Source organism: Trichosurus vulpecula, chromosome 1 (genome assembly GCF_011100635.1).
Source record: "Trichosurus vulpecula isolate mTriVul1 chromosome 1, mTriVul1.pri, whole genome shotgun sequence".
Taxonomy (NCBI): Eukaryota; Metazoa; Chordata; class Mammalia; order Diprotodontia; family Phalangeridae; genus Trichosurus; species Trichosurus vulpecula.
In genome coordinates, this window is record NC_050573.1 from 447,278,482 (window position 1) to 447,300,362 (window position 21,881).

Below are 21,881 nucleotides of genomic sequence, written 5' to 3' on the forward strand. Positions count from 1 at the left end.
CTAGACTGAGACTAAGATTGTCCCTTCAGCTTTTTCCCAAATGCAGACCTCCACCTGTTAACAGTACGGGATTACATTCCCTTTGAGTAGCTTGTGGCATCTCTCAGATACTGATTCAATGCAGACAACTGTACCCAAATTCAAACTAAAACAAAATTAGTTATGGTCCCAAGTGCCTTTTGCCCTGAATAGCAAGTTTCACCAATCACAGCTTAGAGTCAAATACAGTTGCTTTCATGGAGCTACAATAAGCAAGAAAGATTTGCCAGGACTCACATACATAAAAGATTCCATTAAACATCTTTCCTTCTCAAATTTATACTTGTCCTGGTGTAAAAGCCAATTATTAGAATCTTTTCTATCTATTGTACATAAGCTGGCAATTTCTTAGCGAGCTAAGTTCATTGTTTAGAATTTACATAACTCAAACAGTTCTTTTTCCCAGGGCTAATGATCTTGCCAGGGCAGATAGTTTCCAGGGGTCCTGGCAATTTTACAAAATAGGGAGAAGTAACATGGTCCCCAGGAAGGGGTTAATACTGGTGCCCTTTGCCTGCTGCCCTCCATGCATACAAGAGGACTGTTCTGAATGTGCAGAATCAACCTGATAAGTCTTTACATAATTCCTTCTACATATGGTAATCAATTAACAGTTTTAGGTTTTAGCATTAAAACAGTAACCCCAAATAACTTAGTTAAAAACTTTACAAGTTTCATAAGTGATAGCCAAATTGTTTTAGCTGTAAACTTTCTCTTTAACTACAGGTAAATCTAGAAATACCTGGATTTCTAAATGGTAGTTATAAAACATAACACAGGTTTAGCAAGATAAAGTAACATAATTGGTTTTACACAATTTTTTTCCATCTTTTAGTTTCAACTAACATCACTTCTGATTCACAATGGTCACTCAAGTTTTACAATATAGGAGAATTTTACTACAATTTAGAAATAAAATAATAACACAAGCAGAAAATTTCAGATGATATTATTTGCATTCCCAAATCATTACATATATGGGGCTTACCAAGCATAGAGGCTTTTCTCCTCTCCCCACAGCTGCAGAGCCTGGTTGTGGGCGGTGGGGGCAGGGGGCGGGGGTTGAGTCAGAGATTTGAAAAGGGGAGAGAGAAGGACTAAGAACTGGGGAGTGCTGGAAGGCTGTAAAGTCCAGTACCTGAATTAAAGGTCCGAGGAGTCATTCAGGAGAGGGATTTGGTGGATAAGGAGGAGGGTCCTTGAGGAACCTTTGAGCCTCCTAATAGGGGTTGCTCAGCTTTGGGGAACTTGGAGCAAAGACTTCAGGTTCCGGTGGTGTGGGAGCAAGGACTTGGGGGTTTGAGAGGAGAGGTTCCTCTGCTTGCCTAGAGGTGTGGGCTTCAGGGTGCCCAAGGGTCCAGGACTGTTACCAGTGGAGTCCCTGATATAGCTGCTATGCCTCCCTGCTTTTTCTTTTCCCAGGTGGGGGAGGGTAACTCAAATTCCCTACCATTACTTTCTTCCCATATCTGATCTGGAATGAGAGAAGTTTGTTTTAGCTGCTGTAATTTTTACTCAAGTCAACTTCACTTTTGTGTTCACTCTTTAAAAATTTTTTTGAAAGTGAGAACTTTGAATTTGCCAGTCAAAGGTGAGTGGGACCCTGGAAAAAGATCCAGTGGTACCTTGTCCTTTTTCCTCATACTGGAGAGCTCAAAGTGTCTCTTTTTCAGATCTATGCATTTCCCAATTTGCCTTAGTGCCAAATGATATAATAAATTCTGACTTATCTTAAACACATTTCACTTAAATTTAAGGGAAAAGTTTCCCGCTTTCTTTCTTATCTCTCTTCACATTCCAAATTGGCCAGATTTGGAATGGGGTGGGGGGAGAAAGGAAGAGCATTTTCCCAACAACTTCCCAAAAGTTTCCAAACCTTTTTCTCTCAAAACCTCTATTCACACTGTTTGTGCAAATAGATTATACCTTCCTTAAACTTTCTACACATCTCCCTCTTTCCTACATACTTAAACTTTCTTGCCTTTCCTTTCTGGTGGACTTGGATTAAAGCCCCTTTAAAACGGCACATATCTTATTTCTTTCTTGTTCTGACCTGACACTTGTCTTACCCTCTCCAACTTGCCTTTTCTATCACATAACTTAAACAACAAAACATTTTTCTCTCTCTCTCTCCCTTTCCCTCCCGCTCCTCCAAAGAGACTGGAGTCAGGGAGGCAGAGAAAGACAGATAGTGGACATTACAGGGTGTCAGATTACACACTTCACACAGAAACACAGATACAGAACACAGACAGAAAATGACAGGGAACACAGAGAAGATTCTTTAGAAATCCTTTACACAAATTGCTTGGCCCTCTGATGTAATGGAGTCCAGGTGCCATGCTTTATTGGGGTCTTGGAGACCCTGCTTTGAGATGACCTGGGGCAGATCCCCAGCTGTAGGGGAAATGTGCCTGTCTCTTCCAGTTGTTTCAGAGACATCCTAGGGGCAAATCTCAGGGGATGGAAGGAGATTGGCCCATACTTATTGCCTGTAAGCCTTAAAAATAAAAAATAAAGGGGTACCGAAGTGCCTGTAGCAAGCTCAACTGACTAGTGTCCTAAAGAGTGAACAAAAACTGCAAGTGTCCCCCAAAATGAGGCGTCCCTCGTCAAAAGAGGGGGAGTATGCTGAGACCTATCTGAGGTCAAACTCGAGCCTCCCGGAGGCTCTACCAGAACGTCCCTCAAGCCTTTGCCTAAGATGCTTGAGAGGAGAAAAACCATCTACAGGGCGAAGGAACGGAGGCTTACCTTGACCTTGACTCAGAGAAAACTTGGGTCCTCAGGCTATTCCAGCCATGTTGGGTGCCATAATGTAGAGAGGGAGAAGAAACCCAGGGATGCAGGGATGCCAAACCAAAGTTCCCAGGGTGAGGCCTCCTCGAATGAATTCGTGGACATGAGCATTCTTTAAGTCAAGGAGGCAAAGATTTATTATGCTTTTTCAGCAGGCAAGAGTTCTTAGGGAACCTGCAACCATACAGAGGTGCAGGGGGAATCTTTATAGAAGCTAATAGGGGATTGAAGGGGTGATATGTCAATTAGGTCTTTGGAGGTGGAATTAGGGAGTAGTTTAGGGCATGTTCAAGGAGTGGTTAGTTTTTAAAGGAACATGCACATTTAGTATCTACTGCACAGGCCTATTATCCAGCGTTCTCTAGGAAATAGCCCACAGGAAGGTTACTAGGGGTGTGGTCTTTACTGTGAAATGTCACTAAGTTCACTCTCAGTCTGGGCTAAAGGGGATATTTTCTCATCTAGTGTCTTGTTAGACAAAATACTATCTGTAAGATACATGTTAGGTCAGTGAATAGTAAATATGGTTATGACTCAGTGTATAGTCAATTATCAGCATCTGGAATTCAATCTATAGTTGCACATAGCTGCTTACAAAGGAAGAAGCAGAGATAAGTTGGGGCAGGCTGCCCTTTGGCTAGAGAGAGAGAGAGCCTGGGATAGAATGTTTTGGAAACAAGATGTGTTTATGAGAACTGGATGTGCTTTGGAATTGGGGTCCAGGCACAGGCACCCAAGCAGAGGCTGTTAGAATTTAGGGTCCAAGCACAAACAACTCATCGATATCACCCTTTATATCTAAATCATTGTCCATTTTGACCGTAGCTTGGTATGTGGGGTGAGACATTAGTCTGTGCCTAGTTTCTGCCAAACTGCTTTCCAGTTTTCCCAGCAATTTTTGTCAGATGTTTAGTTTTTACCCCAAAGGCTTAGGTTGTTTGCTTTATCAAACTCTAGATCACTATGGTCATTTACTACAGTGCTTTGTGTACCTAATCTATTTCACTGATCCTCTACTCTCTTTCTTAGCAGTACCAGATTGCTTTCATGATTACTGTTCTGTAATAAAGTTTGAAATCAAATTACCTCACATTTCACTATCAATCAGTAAACATTTAGTAAGCACTTACTGTCTGCCAAACCTCTTACTGGGTTCTTTATCAGATGCCTTCTTTCAATACTAGGTATAATGTCTAAGGTCTGGACTTCGAGATGGAACAAAACCTTTGTCTGAGGTCTCAGATGAGAGATATTATCCAAGTCAGGAGTGATATTATATATAGGATTACAACAAAGCATTTGCCCAGGCCAGAGCTATTCCAGGATAACCATTTACTGTGCAACTTTCTTCTCTAAGTACAGGTCTCTGGTGGGTGAGGATTAAGAGAAGTCCTGCTGTATAGGGTTAAAAGCTTTACTGGCTTTGGGTTGAGTGCTTATAGAAATATGGTCAGGTTTTGATGTTTTTAATTTGGTGTAGTGTCTGGGTTTCCAAGCCATAAAAGAGGTGAGTTCACCAAGAACTTGAAAGTTGGATTCCTCCCTTCTCCACAGCTCAAGTGAGGGCTTCATAGAAGGTCGCAGTTCTGAAGCTTTGGTTCTAGTCCACTGCAGCTGCAGCTCCTCGGAGGGAGAGGGTGTACAGTCTGGCACTTTTATTCCCACTCATTTCCTTTAGCTTATGTGTAAATGCCTTCAGTGCCTTCCTGTTTCAGTGTCTTATTTAACTCAACACTTAGCTTATCAAGAGTTATAACTGGAAGCCCAGGTGTGCCTGCTCCTGCAGCCACCGCCCAACCTACTGACCACTATGCTGAGAGGCCTGGGCTGGGGGATGAGTCACTCAAGAGACCTCAGGCAGAAGAGGGATGAGAATGGCAGAGCCCAGGTTTGAGTAGTGTGGACTACCTGCTTACCTGGAGTCTAATGGTATGCTGAAACCAGCTCATACTGTCTCTCGACAGCTGATTGTTCAGTTTTCAGCTTGAGCATTTACATCTTGGAAATTGGCAAATGCTACAAATCAGAGCTTGATTTATTATTTTGTTGATTGTCTAGACTTAAGAAAGAGAGGGAGAAAATGTTAATAAAGCGCACTAAATTTAAGTGTCCTGGAAACAGTTCCCCCCCCCACCTTCCCCTCCCCCCATCCCCCCCCCCACCTCCTAATCCGTTGGTTAAGCATTTACTTTCATACTTCTGCCTGGGGCTGTGCCCTAGGGGACTGGAATCTAGAAGTCAGTTCTTATTCATTAGCTTAAAGTTGTTTTAAACTACTTTATATTGGGTAGCTTTCTCTTTTCCTTATTTCAGAGATAATGAAATTGAAGAACAGAGGACCCATTTAATTGCCCTTGGTCATAAATCTACTGTGAGTAGGACCTGAGATATGTTTCCTGGTTCTCAATCCTAACTGATTTTACATCAAAAGATGTGAATATATACTTTTATACTTTATGAAAAATGTTCTTCTGTTTATGGGCTTTGAAATCACTCCTATTCTTATTCATAAGCTATTTAAATAACTAAAAAGACTGGAACATATAGCATAGTCCAGAATGAAATTTTAGTTCTAATTAACTTATCAAAATTTAAGTTTATTCTAAGCATATGTATATTTTATAGTAAATCCTTAAGTGTAGCTATATAAAGCAAATTATATAATAGGTCCAGTCTTATTCAATGGGTAGTTATCAAAAAATTTACCATACCATGAGCCTCTCAGAACTTGATGAGGTTGGTCTGGAGACCATTGATTTCTAGACTTTTTTTGATTGTTCACCCTATCAATAAAAATGTTTTGAGTATACTCCTGATACATGTGTGCTTATTGTAAAGTAAGTTTTTAAAAAAAAGTTGCTCTAAAAAAAGTTTCACCAACTGACATAGTACCAATAATCCCCATGCTTTTTTTTTTTACTGAGCCTCTTGTGTGAATGTGTCTATGGTTTTTTTTTTTTTTTTTTTGAGGCATTAAGGGTTAAGTGGCTTGTCTGGGATCACATAGCTAGTAAGCGTCTGAGACCAAATTTGAAGTGAAGTCTCCCTGACTCCAGAGTGCTCTATCCACTGCACTGCCTAGCTGCCCCTATATTTTTTAATGTATTTTTTTTTCCTAAATTAAGCTCTATGTATGTGGATACTCTTTTTCACTATGTCTACGTTCCCAAAATCTGAATAAGAACATTTGACATTCTGAATAGTTAAAAGCTGTACTTTTTCTGTGTATTCATCTCACTATGAGAGTTCAAAGGGTTTAAAAAAACATTCTAGAGCTAAAAAGGACCTTGGAAATTGTCTAGTCCAACTTTCCTTTTTAATAGGAAGAAAAAAGCTTTACAGGTACATACCTATGGATAGATGACCTAGAGCTAGAACCAGAAATGAGGTCTTAAGATGCTAATGGGTATTTTTTCACTCTATCTTGTATTTAAATTTTCTGATAAATTGAATAAAAATTTCAATTGATCGTAAAAATATATGTATTTGTATTATTGTGTGCTAACATACTATGTGCATTATAAAACAGACAAAACAGTCATTTAAAAAGAATGAAATAATGATGAAAAGCAATATTTTAAAATTTTATTAGCAGTACAGAAATCTTTTTGTTCTTGATAGCAATGTGATTGATTATGCAGAATTCACATGGGAATTTCTTTTTTTAGATGCTTTTTAATTGAAAGATACACAATATACATATAACAAAATAATAGGTCATAATAGTGAACATAATAGATTTCAGCGGGAGTCATTTCTCTGTGTGAACATTCAGTATGTATAAAGCAAAATCAACAAGCAAAAGTAAATTGTCTCTGATTTCCACCCAGCACAAAGCTTTCTATGTAAATCCATTACTTTTTCATTTATGTGGTTCTGCTTACTGAACGGGATTGTATTTTAATTTTCTATTCATGTTTATGTATTTTAATTGTGTTTTTGTATGAGTGTGAGAAACAGTAATAAAAAAAAACAAGTAAACTAAACCATCGAGTGAAGGAAGGAGAAAGAAAAGTGGAAAGGCTAAAAAGTTAGACTGGGGCCCAGTTGCAAAGGAATTGCACCGAGGTGTTTGTATTTGATAGTGATGAGGGCATACAGTCTCTGGGAGCCCCCTTGAACTGTCCTTGAATCTTACAACTAGATCTGGCCTTCCCCTAAGGCCATAAGCCTTACATTATCATTAGGCCCAAATCTCTACCTAGCCTTACCCTTTATTGTCCAGCTACTTCCCACCCTTGATACTATCAATATCCATGCCTTCAGCTACTTCACACCCTTAATTCCATTCTCTTGGTTCCTGGAGTCTGACCTCATCTCCTTCTCCTTAGACTCCTCCTCAAGACCCTCCCTAAAGCCCTCCTCTAGTCACCCCAGACCACCCCTCAATCCCTCCTACAATCTTTGTGTATATAATCTCCATCTTGCCTCCATGAAGGCGTTCAGATTCAATCTAGCTCAGCTTAGGTTGAATCTGGCCTGCTTGTGAAAACAGGCATCACAAAGGGTGGGATTTCTTAAGACAACCCATTATGGTGAATCCTTAATAAACTTTGTCTTTTCCCTTGGCTGAGAAGGCTTGAGTCGAATTCTTTCGGCAGGACCTCGGTGTGTCGGTATTTTGGGGTCACGAGCACCACTAGAAACCTATGATTCACCACCTATCATCATTTTACTTAGACCTCTTCAATGGTAGAAGTGATAGGGAGCTGCTGAAGTTGACATGGTTAGACTTGGGCTTTAGGAAAATCACTTTAACAGCTCAGTAGAGGGTGGGTTGAAGCGGGGAGAGGCTTGAGCATTGCAGTAGTCCACATGAGAGACAGTTAAGAGTTCAACTGGGGTGGTGTCTGTGTGAGAGAAGGGAATAGAGTGATAGATGTGGAGATCTAAACAGCTAGATTTGGCAACTGCTTGGTATGTGGGGTTCCCAAATCCCAGAATTCTCTGAAATTGTCTGTCTAATCTGATAATATTCTATAATGTTCGTAAACTGCAGTTCATTTAGTCATTCCCCAGTATTCCCCAATGGGGGAGTGTTTCACATGTACCTTCTTTCTTTTCTCTTTGATCTTTTTGGGGTATAGGCCTAGTAGTGGTCAAAGGATATGCACAATTTAGGGACTTCTGGGCCAATAGTTTTAATTTTTTTTCCTTTTTTGTGTGTGAGGCAATTGGGGTTAAGTGACTTGCTCAGGGTCACACAGCTAGTAAATTTCAAGTGTCTGAGACCGTATTTGAACTCAGGTCCTCCAGACTCCAGAGCTAGTACTCTATCTACTGGGCCACCTAGCTGCTCCCGCGCCAGTAGTTTTAAATTGCATTCCACCACGGCAGAACCAATTTCCAGTTCTACCAAAAGTTCATTACTATGTCTGCTTTCCCATAGCTTCTCCAACATTTGTCATTTTCCTCTTTTGTCATCTTTGCCAATTTGGTGACTATGAGGTAGAACCTTAGAGTTGTTCTAATTTACTTCTCTAATTACTAGTGATTTAGAGTGGTTTTTTTTAATGTTTGTGGATAGAATGGATTTCTTCCTTTGAAAACTGCTTCTTCATATCCTTTCTCCATTTATTAGGTAATAGCTTTTGTTCTTATATATTTGAATCGGTTCTTTATATCTCTTGGATATTAACCTTTATCAGAGAAACTTACTGCAAAAATTTCCCCAGTTAGCTGTTTTCCCTCTAATTCTAACTTCATCAGTTTTGTTTGTGCAGACTTTAAAAAATCTAATCAATATTGTCTGTTTTGTCTTCTGCCTCTGTATCCTTTAGTCACTAATTCTCCTATCCATAGATCTGAAAGATACTTTCCTTGGTCTTATAATTGTTTATGATGTCACTTTTTATATCTGAGCCATGTATCCAATTTAGAGCTTATCTTAGGATGTGGTTTAAGATGTTGGTCTACTTAATTTTGCAGTAGTTGATTATCCTGTTAGTTAAAGGCACAATGTTGTCATTTCTTTTGTTGCCTTTACACTCCTGTCTCATTTTCCCAACAAACAACAGAAGAGACAAAAAGCTTAGTTACATAAGTATGTCTCTCCATCAGTGATGTGTACTAATTATTTCTTAGAATTCTAGTGCAAACATTTACATTTTTATCTTTCTTTTTTCTTCAGGCTACAGTTGGGCACTGGTGAGAGCTATGGAATATATATGTAGGAAACTAAGTCAGCCTGTAACATTTCCTGTCAGAGCAGCATTACTTAGGCAGTCTTTTGGTCCGTTGCGTTGGCTGTTACAGCAATCAGATAGGTAAGTAGATATATAATGTTTATATTTTAATGGACTGAGATAAATGTAAGATTTATTATTTTTGACTTTGCTATCCAAAGCCCTCAAAATTAATATATGAGTATTTGCATATAAAATATTCCCCCCTCTATTTCTATTAAACTTTCAGAAATTTGCTTTTTTAACACAAAATATTGCTCCCGATATTTATTAAGAATCCACTTAAAATTACTAATTCCTACTGTGGGCATCATTCTGTCTTTGTCAACGAGTGCTCTATACTCTGGTGGAGTTGACATAGGCACTCAATGATTGATTTTTAAGTCAATTTAAGGAGAGAAAGCCCCCAAAAGAATGGAAGAAATTGCAGATAATATTAGTACTTCAAAACAGGTAGAAGAGACGACATCCAAACTGTATGCCTGCTTCCTGATCTATTTAAGATTTTCATGTGAATGATCCATTGAAAGTATCCTTGATGACAGCACAAGGTGGGAAGAAGAGGAGAAGGGAAGGGGAGGAATAAGCATTTATAAAATGCCCACTCTCTGGCAGGCACTGTGCAAAGTGCTTTACAAATATTGTCTCATTCAATGATGGGAATAAGGAGGCTCTCCCCATGATTTACCACAGTCATGCAGCTGACTGAGAAGGGCAGAGAATCCAGCATCCTGGTGTATTATTTTGGTAATTTGATAAATTAATTAAAAAACCATTTACTTGGTTGGAAAAAAAGCAGCTTTAAAGACTTCCCCCAAGGAGGTTTCTCTTGTGCATATCATGAGCATACAGAATTTCATGATAGCTTCAATCACAAATATAATTGATTCAACATTTCTCTGTGGCATAAAACAAGGAGACTTGCTGACCAAAATGGTTTACCTTTTGTATGTCGGCTCACTTGTACAAAATCCAAGTCTTCAGGTGCTGCTCTTTGTAGATGACTTTGCATTTATTACATGGAGTCCTGGAATCCTAATAGGCCTCCTTGCTGTTATCTAGTTACTCCAGAGAGACTGGCCAAACAGTATGTTTTGGAACAGCCAAGTGGATAAAAATTGCACATTATTCAGATTATGATATGCAGTTCAATGAGGCAGTTCATTAAGCCAGCCTTATCAGTACATGTATCTTACATAGGCACTTCCTATGAACTCAAAATTGAATAGAATATCAGAGTGGACTATATTAGAGAAATCACACTGCACTTTCAGTGATCCTAAGCTGATCCTGCTGCAAATGCCCTCATCTTGAACACCACTATTCTTCCATGTTAGTCTGTTTTTTGGTGCTTCAGGAAGCCCTTTTAATGATCTTGCAGCAATTTGAGATCATCATTTTGACCAACAGTTATTCTTATATTCTATGCCTACAAAGTACTTGTTAGTAGTTTAGAATTTAATGTATTTTGATACTTGCAGATATGTTTTTGAGCCACAATTTCCTATTGCTGTTCTATCATGAACTCTTTAAACACGTTATAATATACTGACTAAGGGCCACCACCCTTAAATATAGGCTTCACTCATAAAACCTCTTTGAAAGAAAAAAATATACATACACTGACAAATTATTACGTAAAATACATATTTGGTCAGTGTTTTTTATACTTCATTTCAAAGAAAGATGTTTAATAATTTTTATTATCATTCTTCTCTTCATCTTAACACTTTCATTGTTGTCTTTTTACTAAGGATTTGATTACAGGCCACACTCTGATTTTATAAGTCATATTTGGGCGGAGGTAGGAAGCACAACCTCTATATTCAGATCAGTGTGACAGTTTCTTTCCTTTATTGTTAAAATGCTACACCAGCAAAAGTCAAATAGCTTTTTTGATTGAAAACTACACTGTTGCAGAGCAATGAGCTAAACTTTTAGCCATCAAATACATGGAATACTAGATAAGAGAGTGTAGATGAGTTAGCACAAATTATTACATTTTGTTTAACTTCATAGTTTCATACAGGTAGATTTTGGTAATTAAATATATTTTGTAAAATTGATGGTTTGACTGTTTCCACAGTAGCCAACATGAAAACTATGCACACTATTAACATATCTATCTATTACTATGCAAAGAAGCTATTTTGATATGGAGTTTTACTGGCTCACATAATTTCACTTCTCTCTTTTTTTTTCCTTTGGCCAGGGAGAATACTCTTTGAACAGGAAAAGATAGAACAAAAATGGTTAACAGGGAATTGAAAAACAGGATAAGCAAAGAGATAGAAAGAAAGCCCTCAACTGCCTTCAATTAGTTTAAACCGTTATACCTGGTACATCCCAAAACACTGAAAGAACTGGTCTGTGTTACTGCTGAGCCACTGTCAGTGATCTTTGAAAGATTGTGGAGAATGGAAGAGACTCCAAAGTACTGGAGAGGAGCAAATTCTGACTTTTTTATGACAAAAAGGTATAATTAAGAAATTATGGGACAGTGAGGTTTACTTAGATTATTAGAAAGGTGATAATGGGGTAGAAAACACATGAGTTTTACCAAGAGTAAGTTATGTCAGACTAACCTCATTTCCTTTTTTGGGGTTTTTGGACTGATCAGAGGAATGCTATGGACATTAAAGCATTTGATAAAGTTTCTCGTATTATCATACCCTTGTGTCAGAGCCTCTTTACTGGCACAAATGCTCTTCTGTACCTTTAGCTCCTGCACTTTGTCAAACCCCAATTTTAAAACAGACTCTGTTCTAAGAAAGAGACAGACGAAATTAGGGTGTGTATGTCCATGTTTTAATTTCTCTCAAGCTGGCTTGACATGCATTGCATGGGAGTTACAGTCCAGAACTAGTCCTGCCTCCCCCAAGGGGGCCTGTCCAGAACTGACTCAATTTGGGATTTGGGGGCACAGGGTTATATGCCTTTTGAAAGGTAGGTGTTCCAAGGGATACCAATCAACTGTGATTGGTCAGCACACTGGGAGGTGGGCTATATTAAAATGAGTTCTTGAGTACCTGACTTAGGTCACTTAATCTTGGTACAATGCCTTTTCCACAGGGGCTCATGTCACCCACCATCATTCTGTCTTCAGAAGAAATACTTGTTCTACCAGACCACCCCCAGTCTTGGACTGTCTAGGCAGAGGAATCTAACTCCACCCAAGCCTAAGTAGGATAAAATCAATTCAGGCTTGGGCCGGGTTTGACCCAGACAAGAAGATTCAATACAATCTCATGATGAGTAATGTCCTTCTAAAGGCAAGACTGAATTTGTGAGAGGGAGGAGGCTAGAAGGGAAACTAAAAGTCTCTTAAGACACTGATTACTAAGATTTTAAATCATTTTTCAAACTCTGAGTCTCTAAGACACTGATTACTAAGATTTAAAATCATTTTTCAAAACCTCCTCTCAGATAACTTGAGAACCTTGATATTTGATCCCTCCTTTCATTCTTTTTTTTTTTAATTGGAGGGAGGAAGGCAGGGCAATTGGGGTTAAGTGACTTGCCCAAGGTCACACAGCTAGTAAGCGTGTCAAGTGCCTGAGGTCAGATTTGAATTCAGGTCCTCCTGACTCCAGAGCCGGTGCTCTACTCACTGCACCACCTAGCTGCCCCCAATACTGCCTTTATTCCTAAAGAATAAGCTCCAGTATCTCTCAATTATCTTAAGGATCAAATATAAATTCCTCTGTATAGCTTAAGTCTGGCCCTCACTTACCTTTCCAGCCTTATTACCCATTACTACACTCCATATGCAGTTCAACCAGATTACCTTTCTTGCTGTATCTTCATTCATGGTTCTCTGTCTCCTGTCTCTATACTTTTGCATTGACTGCCCCTCATATCTGAAATGCACTCTCCTTCCCTACCTCCAGTTCTCAGAATCTAAAATTTCCTTCCAAGATTAGCACAAGGTCACCTACTATATAAGGCTTTACACTTGTATTGATGCCCCAATAAGCCACATTTGAATTGATGCCACTTATAAGCCCTGCTAAATATTTCAATAACTAACAACAACAATCGGCATTTATCAAGCTCTTATTGTGTGCCAGCACTGTGCTAGACGCTGAGAATATAAATACAAGCAATTTGAAAGTCTCAAGGAGCTTACATTTAATGGGGGAAGGCAGCCCATTAGAGAGAGCTAAAAGGGAAAGGGGTCGGGAGTTCACCCTGCAAAGGAATGAAGACATGTTTGGCTTGGGCCTCCTCCTTAAAATGGAGGAGCCAACCGATCAAAAAGAGAGGTGGAAGGGTGGAGGATACTTCCCATGTGAAGTTCAGGGTAGTGTGACCTTCCAGGGAAGCGGAAGTTATTGGAGCATTATAGAGAAAGTCTGAGAGGATCAGAAGTACATGAAGGAGGAGAATGAAGACATTCCAACATTGAAGAATGTTCATTGCAATGAAGTGGGCTGAATACATGTAAAAATATCCAAGTGGTTATTGTATAACAAGATAAGGTAGGGCATTTGCAAGCAAGAGGAAGAAGAAACACTTTTAAAAGTGCACTGAAGTATGTCTTTAATAAATGTAATAAACTGCGAATTTTGAGGGAAATAGCAGTGGCACAAATGAACCTGTCATATAGGTAGAAAGACTGACTACTCTTCTCGAGTAACGGAAGCTCCTTGAGATTAAGGCTTCCCTCCTTCCTTCCTCTCTCCCTGTGACTGGCACCTAGGAGATGCTCAATAAATACTTGTGGATTGTTTGATTACTCACTGAGTACATGTTTCGAGTCAAGCTCTAGTATAAGAATCAAAGTCGCAAGCAACCACGGGTTTTTCAGGTACCCTCTACGGCAGCTCACTGTTCATTCATTATTTATTGATGGCCCCCTAAATTCTTGGCAGTTCATGTCTAGGCAGTATGGAAATGATTATTAATGTCAGGTTAGGCTTTTCAGTCACACCTGAACCCACAGATGAAAATCAATTTCATAGTCATCTTCAAAAATAAAAGGCTATATAATTATTTTTCATTATTAAATTTTATTTTTAACTTATGATTAACTTAAGTTAATAATAGAAATAATTAACTATGGAAACCATGGAAATAAGAATTTATTTAACTATGGAAATAGTTAACTATGGAAATAAGAATTTCCGTAACATAGTACAATAAAAAAAGATGATTGTATGCGAAACTGCAAGTCTGTTATGCATAACTTCCTATTTCTTTCAAATATACAACAAAATTATTATGTAAATTTTGTTTTTTTCCCTTCCCTCCCCCACAGAAATGGCTACCATTAGACACAGATAGGTACATGTATGTAAAATTATTCTATACATACTTCTATTTATCAGTTCTTTCTCTGGATGCAGATAATGTTTTTCTTCATATGTCTTTTGCAGTTATTTTGGGTATTTATAATAGTCTAAATAACTTACTCATTTAAAGTTATTCTTTTTTTAATTTATTTTTTATTTTTGGTTTACAGCACTCAGTTCCACAAGTTTTTGAGTTCAAATTTTCTCCCTCTCTCTCTCCTCCCTGTCCCCTAGACGGAATGCAGTCCGATATAGGTTCTACATATACCTTCACATTAAACTCATTTACACAATAGTCAAGTTGTAAAGAAGAATTATAACCAATACAATGAATCATGATAAAGAAGAAACAGAACCAAAAAAGAAAAAAAAAAGAGAGAGAGAGAGCAAATAGCTTGCCTCAATCTGCATTCAGACTCCATAGTTCTTTCTCTGCATGTGGACAGCTTTTTCCATCATGAGTCTTTTGGAGCAGTCTTTGACCCTTGTATTGCTGAGAAGAGCCAAGTCTATCAAAGTTAATCATCACAGATATCGTGTGTCTGTAATCGTGTATAATGTTCTCCAGGTTCTGCTTCCCTCACTCAGCATCAGATCACATAGGTCTTTCCGGGTTATTATGAAGTCTGTCTGTTCCCCATTTCTTGTAGCACAATAGTATTCCATTACATTCATATACCACAACTTATTTAGCCATTCCCCAATTGATGGGCATCCCCTTGATTTCCAATTCTTTGCCACCACAAAAAGAGTTACTATAAATATTTTTGTACATACAGGTCCTTTTCCCACTTGTATGATCTCTTTGGGATATAGCCCTAGAAGTGGTATTGCTGGGTCAAAGGGTATGCACATCTTTGTAGCCCTTTGGGCATAGTTCCAAATTGCTCTCCAGAATGGCTGGATCAGTTCACAACTCCACCAACAATGAATTAGTCTTCCAATTTTCCCACATCCTTCCCAGCATTTGTGATTTTCCTGTTTTGTCATGTTGGCCAATCTGACAGGAGAGATATGGTACCTTAGAGTTGTTTTGATTTGTATTTCTCTAATCAATAATGATTTAGAGCATTTTTCATATGACTATAAATATCTTTAATTTCTTCCTCTGAAAACCGCCTCTTCATATCCTTCGACCATTTATCAATTGTGAAATGACTTGTTTGCCTATAAATTTGACTCAGTTCCCTGTATATTCTAGAGATGAGGCTTTTGTCAGAGACACTGGTTATAAAAATTCTTTCCCAGTTTTCTGCTTCCTGCCTAATCTTAGTTACATTGGCTTTGTGTGTACAAAAACTTTTCAATTTGACATAATCAAAATTATCCATTTTGCATTTCGTAATGCTCTCTTATCTCTTGTTTGGTCATAAATTCTTTCCTTCTCCATAAATTTGACAGGTAAACTATTCCTTACTCTCCCAAATTGTTTATAGTATCAGCCTTTCAAAGTGATTCTTAAAACAGTATTGCTGTTACTGTATACAGTGTTCTCATGATTCTGCTCATTTCACTCTTAATTGTTTCATGCAAGTCTTTCCATGTTTTTCCTAAGGTCGTTGAGCTCATCGTTTCTTATAGCACAGTAGTATTCCATCACAATCACATACCACAACTTGCTCAGCCACTTCCCAACTGACAGGCATCCCTACAGTTTCCATTTCTTTGCCACAAAAAGAGAGCTGCCAAAAAGAGGTCTGCAAAAAGTGGTTTTATTACCTATTCCCTATTCTGATTCCTTCTATTTCTTTTTCTTCTCTTATTGATATTGCTGGGTATAACAGGAAAGATCAATAATCAATGCCTTTAGTATTTTGCTTAGTAATCATTTATCGACTACAATCATTTTAATAGGATAAGAAGTAATTGATTTATAGTAAAAAATATAGCCCCAGGTGAAAGCCTGTGTGGCTGAAACCATGGTGTAGTCCCATAGTAACTGAAACTATGATGCAGTTAACTAATCTGTGTTAATTAACCTTAGGAGTGTGACTATAATCATTATAAAGTATGTATCTTAAGTACATGACCATAATAATCATATCTGTATATTAATCTTTATGTTAAAAATAACGAAGAAAGAAAGCCCTCTGGAATGTAAAGGGCATTATAAGGACAGCAAACCCTGCAAAAATATAAAGGGCTGACCTGCAAAAAGTAGAGGGCATTGTTGAGCCATACATCAACAAGTAACCTATAAATAAATATGAATTTTGTATCTCAGGATCTCAGACTGTCCTGGGTGAACTGCAGACCACCACCTTTGTTTCTTTTAATAAATGTTTGTTTCTTTGCCTGGAAAGGTTTCCCAGTTACTTTTTTTCATAGGATTTCTGATACAATATTGAATATTATTGGTGACAGTGGGCATCTTTGTTTCATACCTGATCTTACTGGAAAGGGTTCTAGTTTATCGCCATTACAGATAATGCTTGCTGATGGTTTTAGTTACATTTTTTTTTAAAATTTAAATTTATTTATTTAACATATTTGGTTTTCAGCATTGATTTTCACAACAGTTTGAATTACAAATTTTCTCCCCATTTCTACCCTCCCCCCCACTCCAAGATGGCTTATATTCTGGTTGCCCTGTTCCCCAGTCAGCCCTCCCCTCTACCACCCCCCTTCCCTCTCATCCCCTTTTCCCTTCCTTTCTTGTAGGGCAAGATAAATTTCTACGCCCCATTGCCTGTGTATCTTATTTTTTAGTTCCATACAAAAACTTTTTTTGTTTTTGAACATCTGATTTTAAAACTTTGAGTTCCAAATTCTCTCCCTTCTTCCCTTCCCACCCACCCTCCCTAAGAAGTCGAGCAATTCAACCTAGGCCACACATGTATCATTATGTATAACCCTTCCACAATACTCATGTTGTGAAAGGCTAACTACATTTTGCTCCTTCCCAACCCATCCCGCTTTATTGAATTTTCTCCCTTGACCCTGTCCCCTTTCCAAAGTGTTTGTTTTGATTACCTCCACCCCCATCTGCCCTCCCCTCCATCATCCCCCCCCTTTTATTTTTTTTTATCTTCCTCCCTCCTCTTTCCTGTGGGGTAAGATACCCAACTGAGTACGTATGGTATTCCCCCTCAGGCCAAATCTGATGAGAGCAAGGTTCACTCATTCCCCCCTCACCTGCCCTCTCCCCTCCTCCCACAGAACTGCTTCCTCTTGCCACCTTTATGCGAGATAATCCACCCCATTCTATCTCTCCCTATCTCCCTCTCTCAGTATGTTGCTCCCTCATCCCTTAATTTCATTTTATTTCTTTTAGATATCTTCCCTTCATCTTCAACTCACCCTGTGTCTGCTCTCTCTCTTTTACATACATATATATATACATATATAAAAACACACACATATATATACACATACATACATATACACATAGATATATACATACATACACATTCACTTATATATATATATACATAAACATATATATATACACATATATATACACACATATATATATATATACATACACATATATGTATGCATATTCCCTTCAACTACCCTAATACTGAGGTCTCATGAATCATACACATCATCTTTCCATGTAGGAATGTAAACAAAACAGTTCAACTTTAGTAAGTCCCTTGCAATTTCTTTTTCTTGATTACCTTTTCATGCTTCTCTTGATTCTTGTGTTTGAAAGTCAAATTTTCTATTTAGTTCTGGTCTTTTCACTGAGAAAGCTTGAAAGTCCTCTATTTTATTGAAAATCCATAGTTTGCCTTGGAACATGATACTCAGTTTTGCTGGGTAGGTGATTCTAGGTTTCAATCGTAGCTCCATTGACCTCCGGAATATCGCATTCCAAGCCCTTCGATCTCTTAATGCAGAAGCTGCCAGATCTTGGGTTATTCTGATTGGGTTTCCACAATATTCAAATTGTTTCCTTCTGGCTGCTTGCAGTATTTTCTCCTTGATCTGGGAGCTCTGGAATTTGGCGACAATATTCCTAGGAGATTTCTTTTTGGGATCTATTTGAGGAGGCGATCGATGGATTCTTTCAATTTCTATTTTGCCCTGTGGCTCTAGAATATCAGGGCAGTTCTCCTTCATAATTTCTTGAAAGATGGTATCTAGGCTCTTTTTTTGATCATGGCTTTCAGGTAGTCCAATAATTTTTAAATTATCTCTCCTGGATCTATTTTCCAGGTCAATGGTTTTTCCAAGGAGATGTTTCACATTGTCTTCCATTTTTTCATTCCTTTGTTTCTGTTTTATAATATCCTGATTTCTCAGAAAGTCACTAGCTTCCACTTGCTCCAATCTAATTTTTAAAGTAGTATTTTCTTCAGTGGTCTTTTGGACCTCCTTTTCCATTTGGCTAATTCTGCCTTTCAAGGCATTCTTCTCCTCATTGGCTTTTTGGAGCTCTTTTGCCATTTGAGTTAGTCTGTTTTTTAAGGTGTTGTTTTCTTCAGTGTATTTTTCAGTATTTTTTTGGGTCTCCTTTAGCAAGTCATTGACTTGTTTTTCATGGTTTTCTCGCATCCTTCTCATTTCTCTTCCCAATTTTTCCTCTAGTTCTCTAACTTGCTTTTCCAAATCCTTTTTGAGTTCTTCTGTGGCCTGGGGCCAGTTCATGTTTTTCTTGGAGGCTTTTGGTGTAGGCTCTATGACTTTGTTGTCTTCTTTAGGCTGTATGTTTTGGTCTTCTTTTTCACCAAAGAAAGAATCCAAAGTCTGAGACTGAATCTGGGCGCGTTTTCGCTGCCTGGCCATATTCCCAACCAACTAACTTGACCCTTGAGTTTTTCAGTGGGGTATGACTGCTTGTAGACTAATGAGTTCTATGTTCCACGTTTGGGGGGGAGGTGCCAGCTCTGTCAGACCCGCACTACTCCTTCCCCAAGGACCCCCAGTCCAGACTGGGCTTAGATCTTCAGCAGGCTGTTGCATTCCTGCTCTGATCTGCCACTTAATTCCTTCCACCAAGTGGGCCTGGAGCCGGAAGTAACAACAGCTGTAGCTGCCCCACCTCCGCTGCCCCCGGGGCTGGAAGCCGAACCGCGAACTCCTTCCACTCCCGCAGCTTTTCCCACTGACCTTCTCCGCAGTCTTTGGTGTTTGTGGGTCGAGGGGTCTGGTAACTGCCGCAGCTCACATATTCAGGGCGCTAGGGCCCCCTCCGCCCGGCTTCTGGTCTGGATGGTCCACGCCACTCAGGCTGGGCTCTGCTCCACTCCGTTCCCAGCTCCCAGCTCCCAGCTCCGTGTGGAATAGACCTCACCCAGAGACCATCCAGGCTGTCCTGGGCTGGAGCCCTGCTTCCCTCTGCTGTTTTGTGGGTTCTGCCGTTCTAGAATTGGTTCAGAGCCATTTTTTATAGGTTTTTGGAGGGACTCGGGTACAGAGCTCACTCTAGTCCGTGCTTACCAGCTGCCATCTTGGCTCCGCCCCCTTTTAGTTACATTTTTAAAAATCATTTTAAGAATAAATCCATTTATACTGATATTTTCAAATGTTTTTAGTAAGAATGAGTATTAAACTTTTTTATTTGAAATAGGTGTATTTAAAAGGTAGTTATCTTTATTTGGTATTACGTTTAGTAGCATGTAGTATTATTTTTATAGTAACTTTTCTTAATCTACTCTATCTCAAACTCTGATCTGGCATCATGGGATAAGTTGTAGGCCTTTCTGTTGGCCTGTTTTCAGTGCATATTCTAATGTCACCTGATATTATATGTTATCATCATACTCTTAAGAATTGTTCTTTGTAACATATCTGAAGATAGCACAAAGGAGGTATTATTTTTGGATTCATGCTATAGGTATAAATAAATGTACTATGTCACATGTATGTAATGCTTTAAGATTAAAGTGCTTTCTTCACAACAAACCTTTCCATTAATCAATGCTACCTCTAAAGTTCCAAAATAATAATTTGTAATTCCCATTGTACTTATGATAAAAATAAAAAATAGATTGTTTTCAAGGATTTGTTGAGCCATTTTAATATCAATATAAATTTATAATTGTCTTTAAATTGATTTGATTTATATTCATATATTGAACACCTCTGAATAGTTTGATTTTTTTCTCTAATTTATATAACAATGTCATATTAAAAATAATGAGTAGTACTGGAACATGCCCTCCTAAATGTTTATTTCAATGTCTTTTTTAGGATTTGTCAACAAAGTGACAAGGCAATTTAGTAAGAATGCTGTTTTGACAACAGTACCATAAAAAAGGCTACAGACAGAATTTCGTATTTCTGTTCCACATTCTCATACAGAACTACCGTGGTAGTTCAGAAATTCTCATCCATTTGTCATTCTACTGAAATGCTACTAGACACCAGCATCCGCTATACTTTCATCTCTTTTATCACTAGCAGGCTAGTATAACCCTTCTCTATCCCTTGAGAGCAGAAATGTGTTGTTTTAACAAGATGTTGTTCCTCTTTCCACCATTCTTCTGACCCTGCATCCCAGATTTATTATGAGGACCAAATGAAAGTTCTGTAAAGTGTTTCCTCAACTATAAACCACTACACAAACTTAAGGTGGTATTATATTTTTTGTTATCAAGAAACCCCTACCACTTGTGATGCGTGGATGCAGGGACCAGGTTTCTTGATTAGTTGTAGCACAACCTGAAAACTAGTGCATTAGGCCTGGCTTGTTATGGTCCCTGAACACTTATGTGATGCTTCTATAGCTATAACAGCTATCTAATTTAGGTACAGACAATTTGATTTATTCTCTATTTATGAAGAAGAAATGTGATCATGGAAACAGGAAACAGAAAACTCATCAATTCATCTAAATAAACTTATTTTCACTTCCTAAGTATAAAATTCTCCCATCTGATATATGTGTGCACACACATATACACATAATATATGTAATCTATTTATAATTGAAAAAATAATTCTGAAGTCATTATTTTAACTCTTATTAAAATTGTTGTCACCATCTCTGAGTTCGTTTATAACCATATCTTTTTTTTTATTTTAATGCAGATACAGTCTGACTATTTGGACAGGAAAAGATGATAAATATTCCGTTGAAGATTTGCTTTATGTCAGAGAAAATTTTGGGAAGAAGCGAGTTTTCTATGATATCTTTGAACCACAAAAACAAGAATTCAGACAAGCTATTGGAATGGAAACTGAAAAATAAAAAGAGATCTTATAAACTATTTCATACATTCTTATTTCACGTACCTAATTTGCTTTGGACTTAAAAAAAACAACCTGAATTACTTTCTATGTTACAATTACAGATTGTTATGCTTTACGTGTTTGTCTATTGATGGCTCCGTTGTTGTTTAGTTGTTTCCGTCGTGTCTGACTCTTCGCGACCCCATATGGGGTTTTCTTGGCAAAGATACTGCAGTGGTTTGCCCTTTCCTTCTCCAGCTCATTTTATAGATGAAGAAACTGAGGCAAACAGGGTGAAGTGACTTGCCCAGGATCACACAGCTAGTTTCTGAGGCCAGATTTGAATCCGTGAAGATGAGTCTTCCTGACTCCAGGCCCAGTGCTCTATCCACTGTGCCACCTAAGTGCCCATCGATAGCTCCACTATCCTCCTAATCACCCA

At 38.3% G+C, this 21,881-nt stretch overlaps 1 protein-coding gene across 1 annotated transcript in view; it reads left to right on the forward strand.

Annotated features, from left to right (window-relative positions):
- Positions 1–21,477, forward strand: part of FAM151B (family with sequence similarity 151 member B) — an 82,785-nt gene extending 61,308 nt beyond the window's left edge. The window contains exons 5-6 of the mRNA XM_036734671.1: positions 8,969–9,104; positions 21,299–21,477. Coding sequence (XP_036590566.1) covers positions 8,969–9,104; positions 21,299–21,458 — 296 coding nt within the window. The 3' untranslated portion in view covers positions 21,459–21,477. The remainder of the gene's footprint in view (positions 1–8,968; positions 9,105–21,298) is intronic.
- Positions 21,478–21,881: the final 404 nt, after the last annotated feature.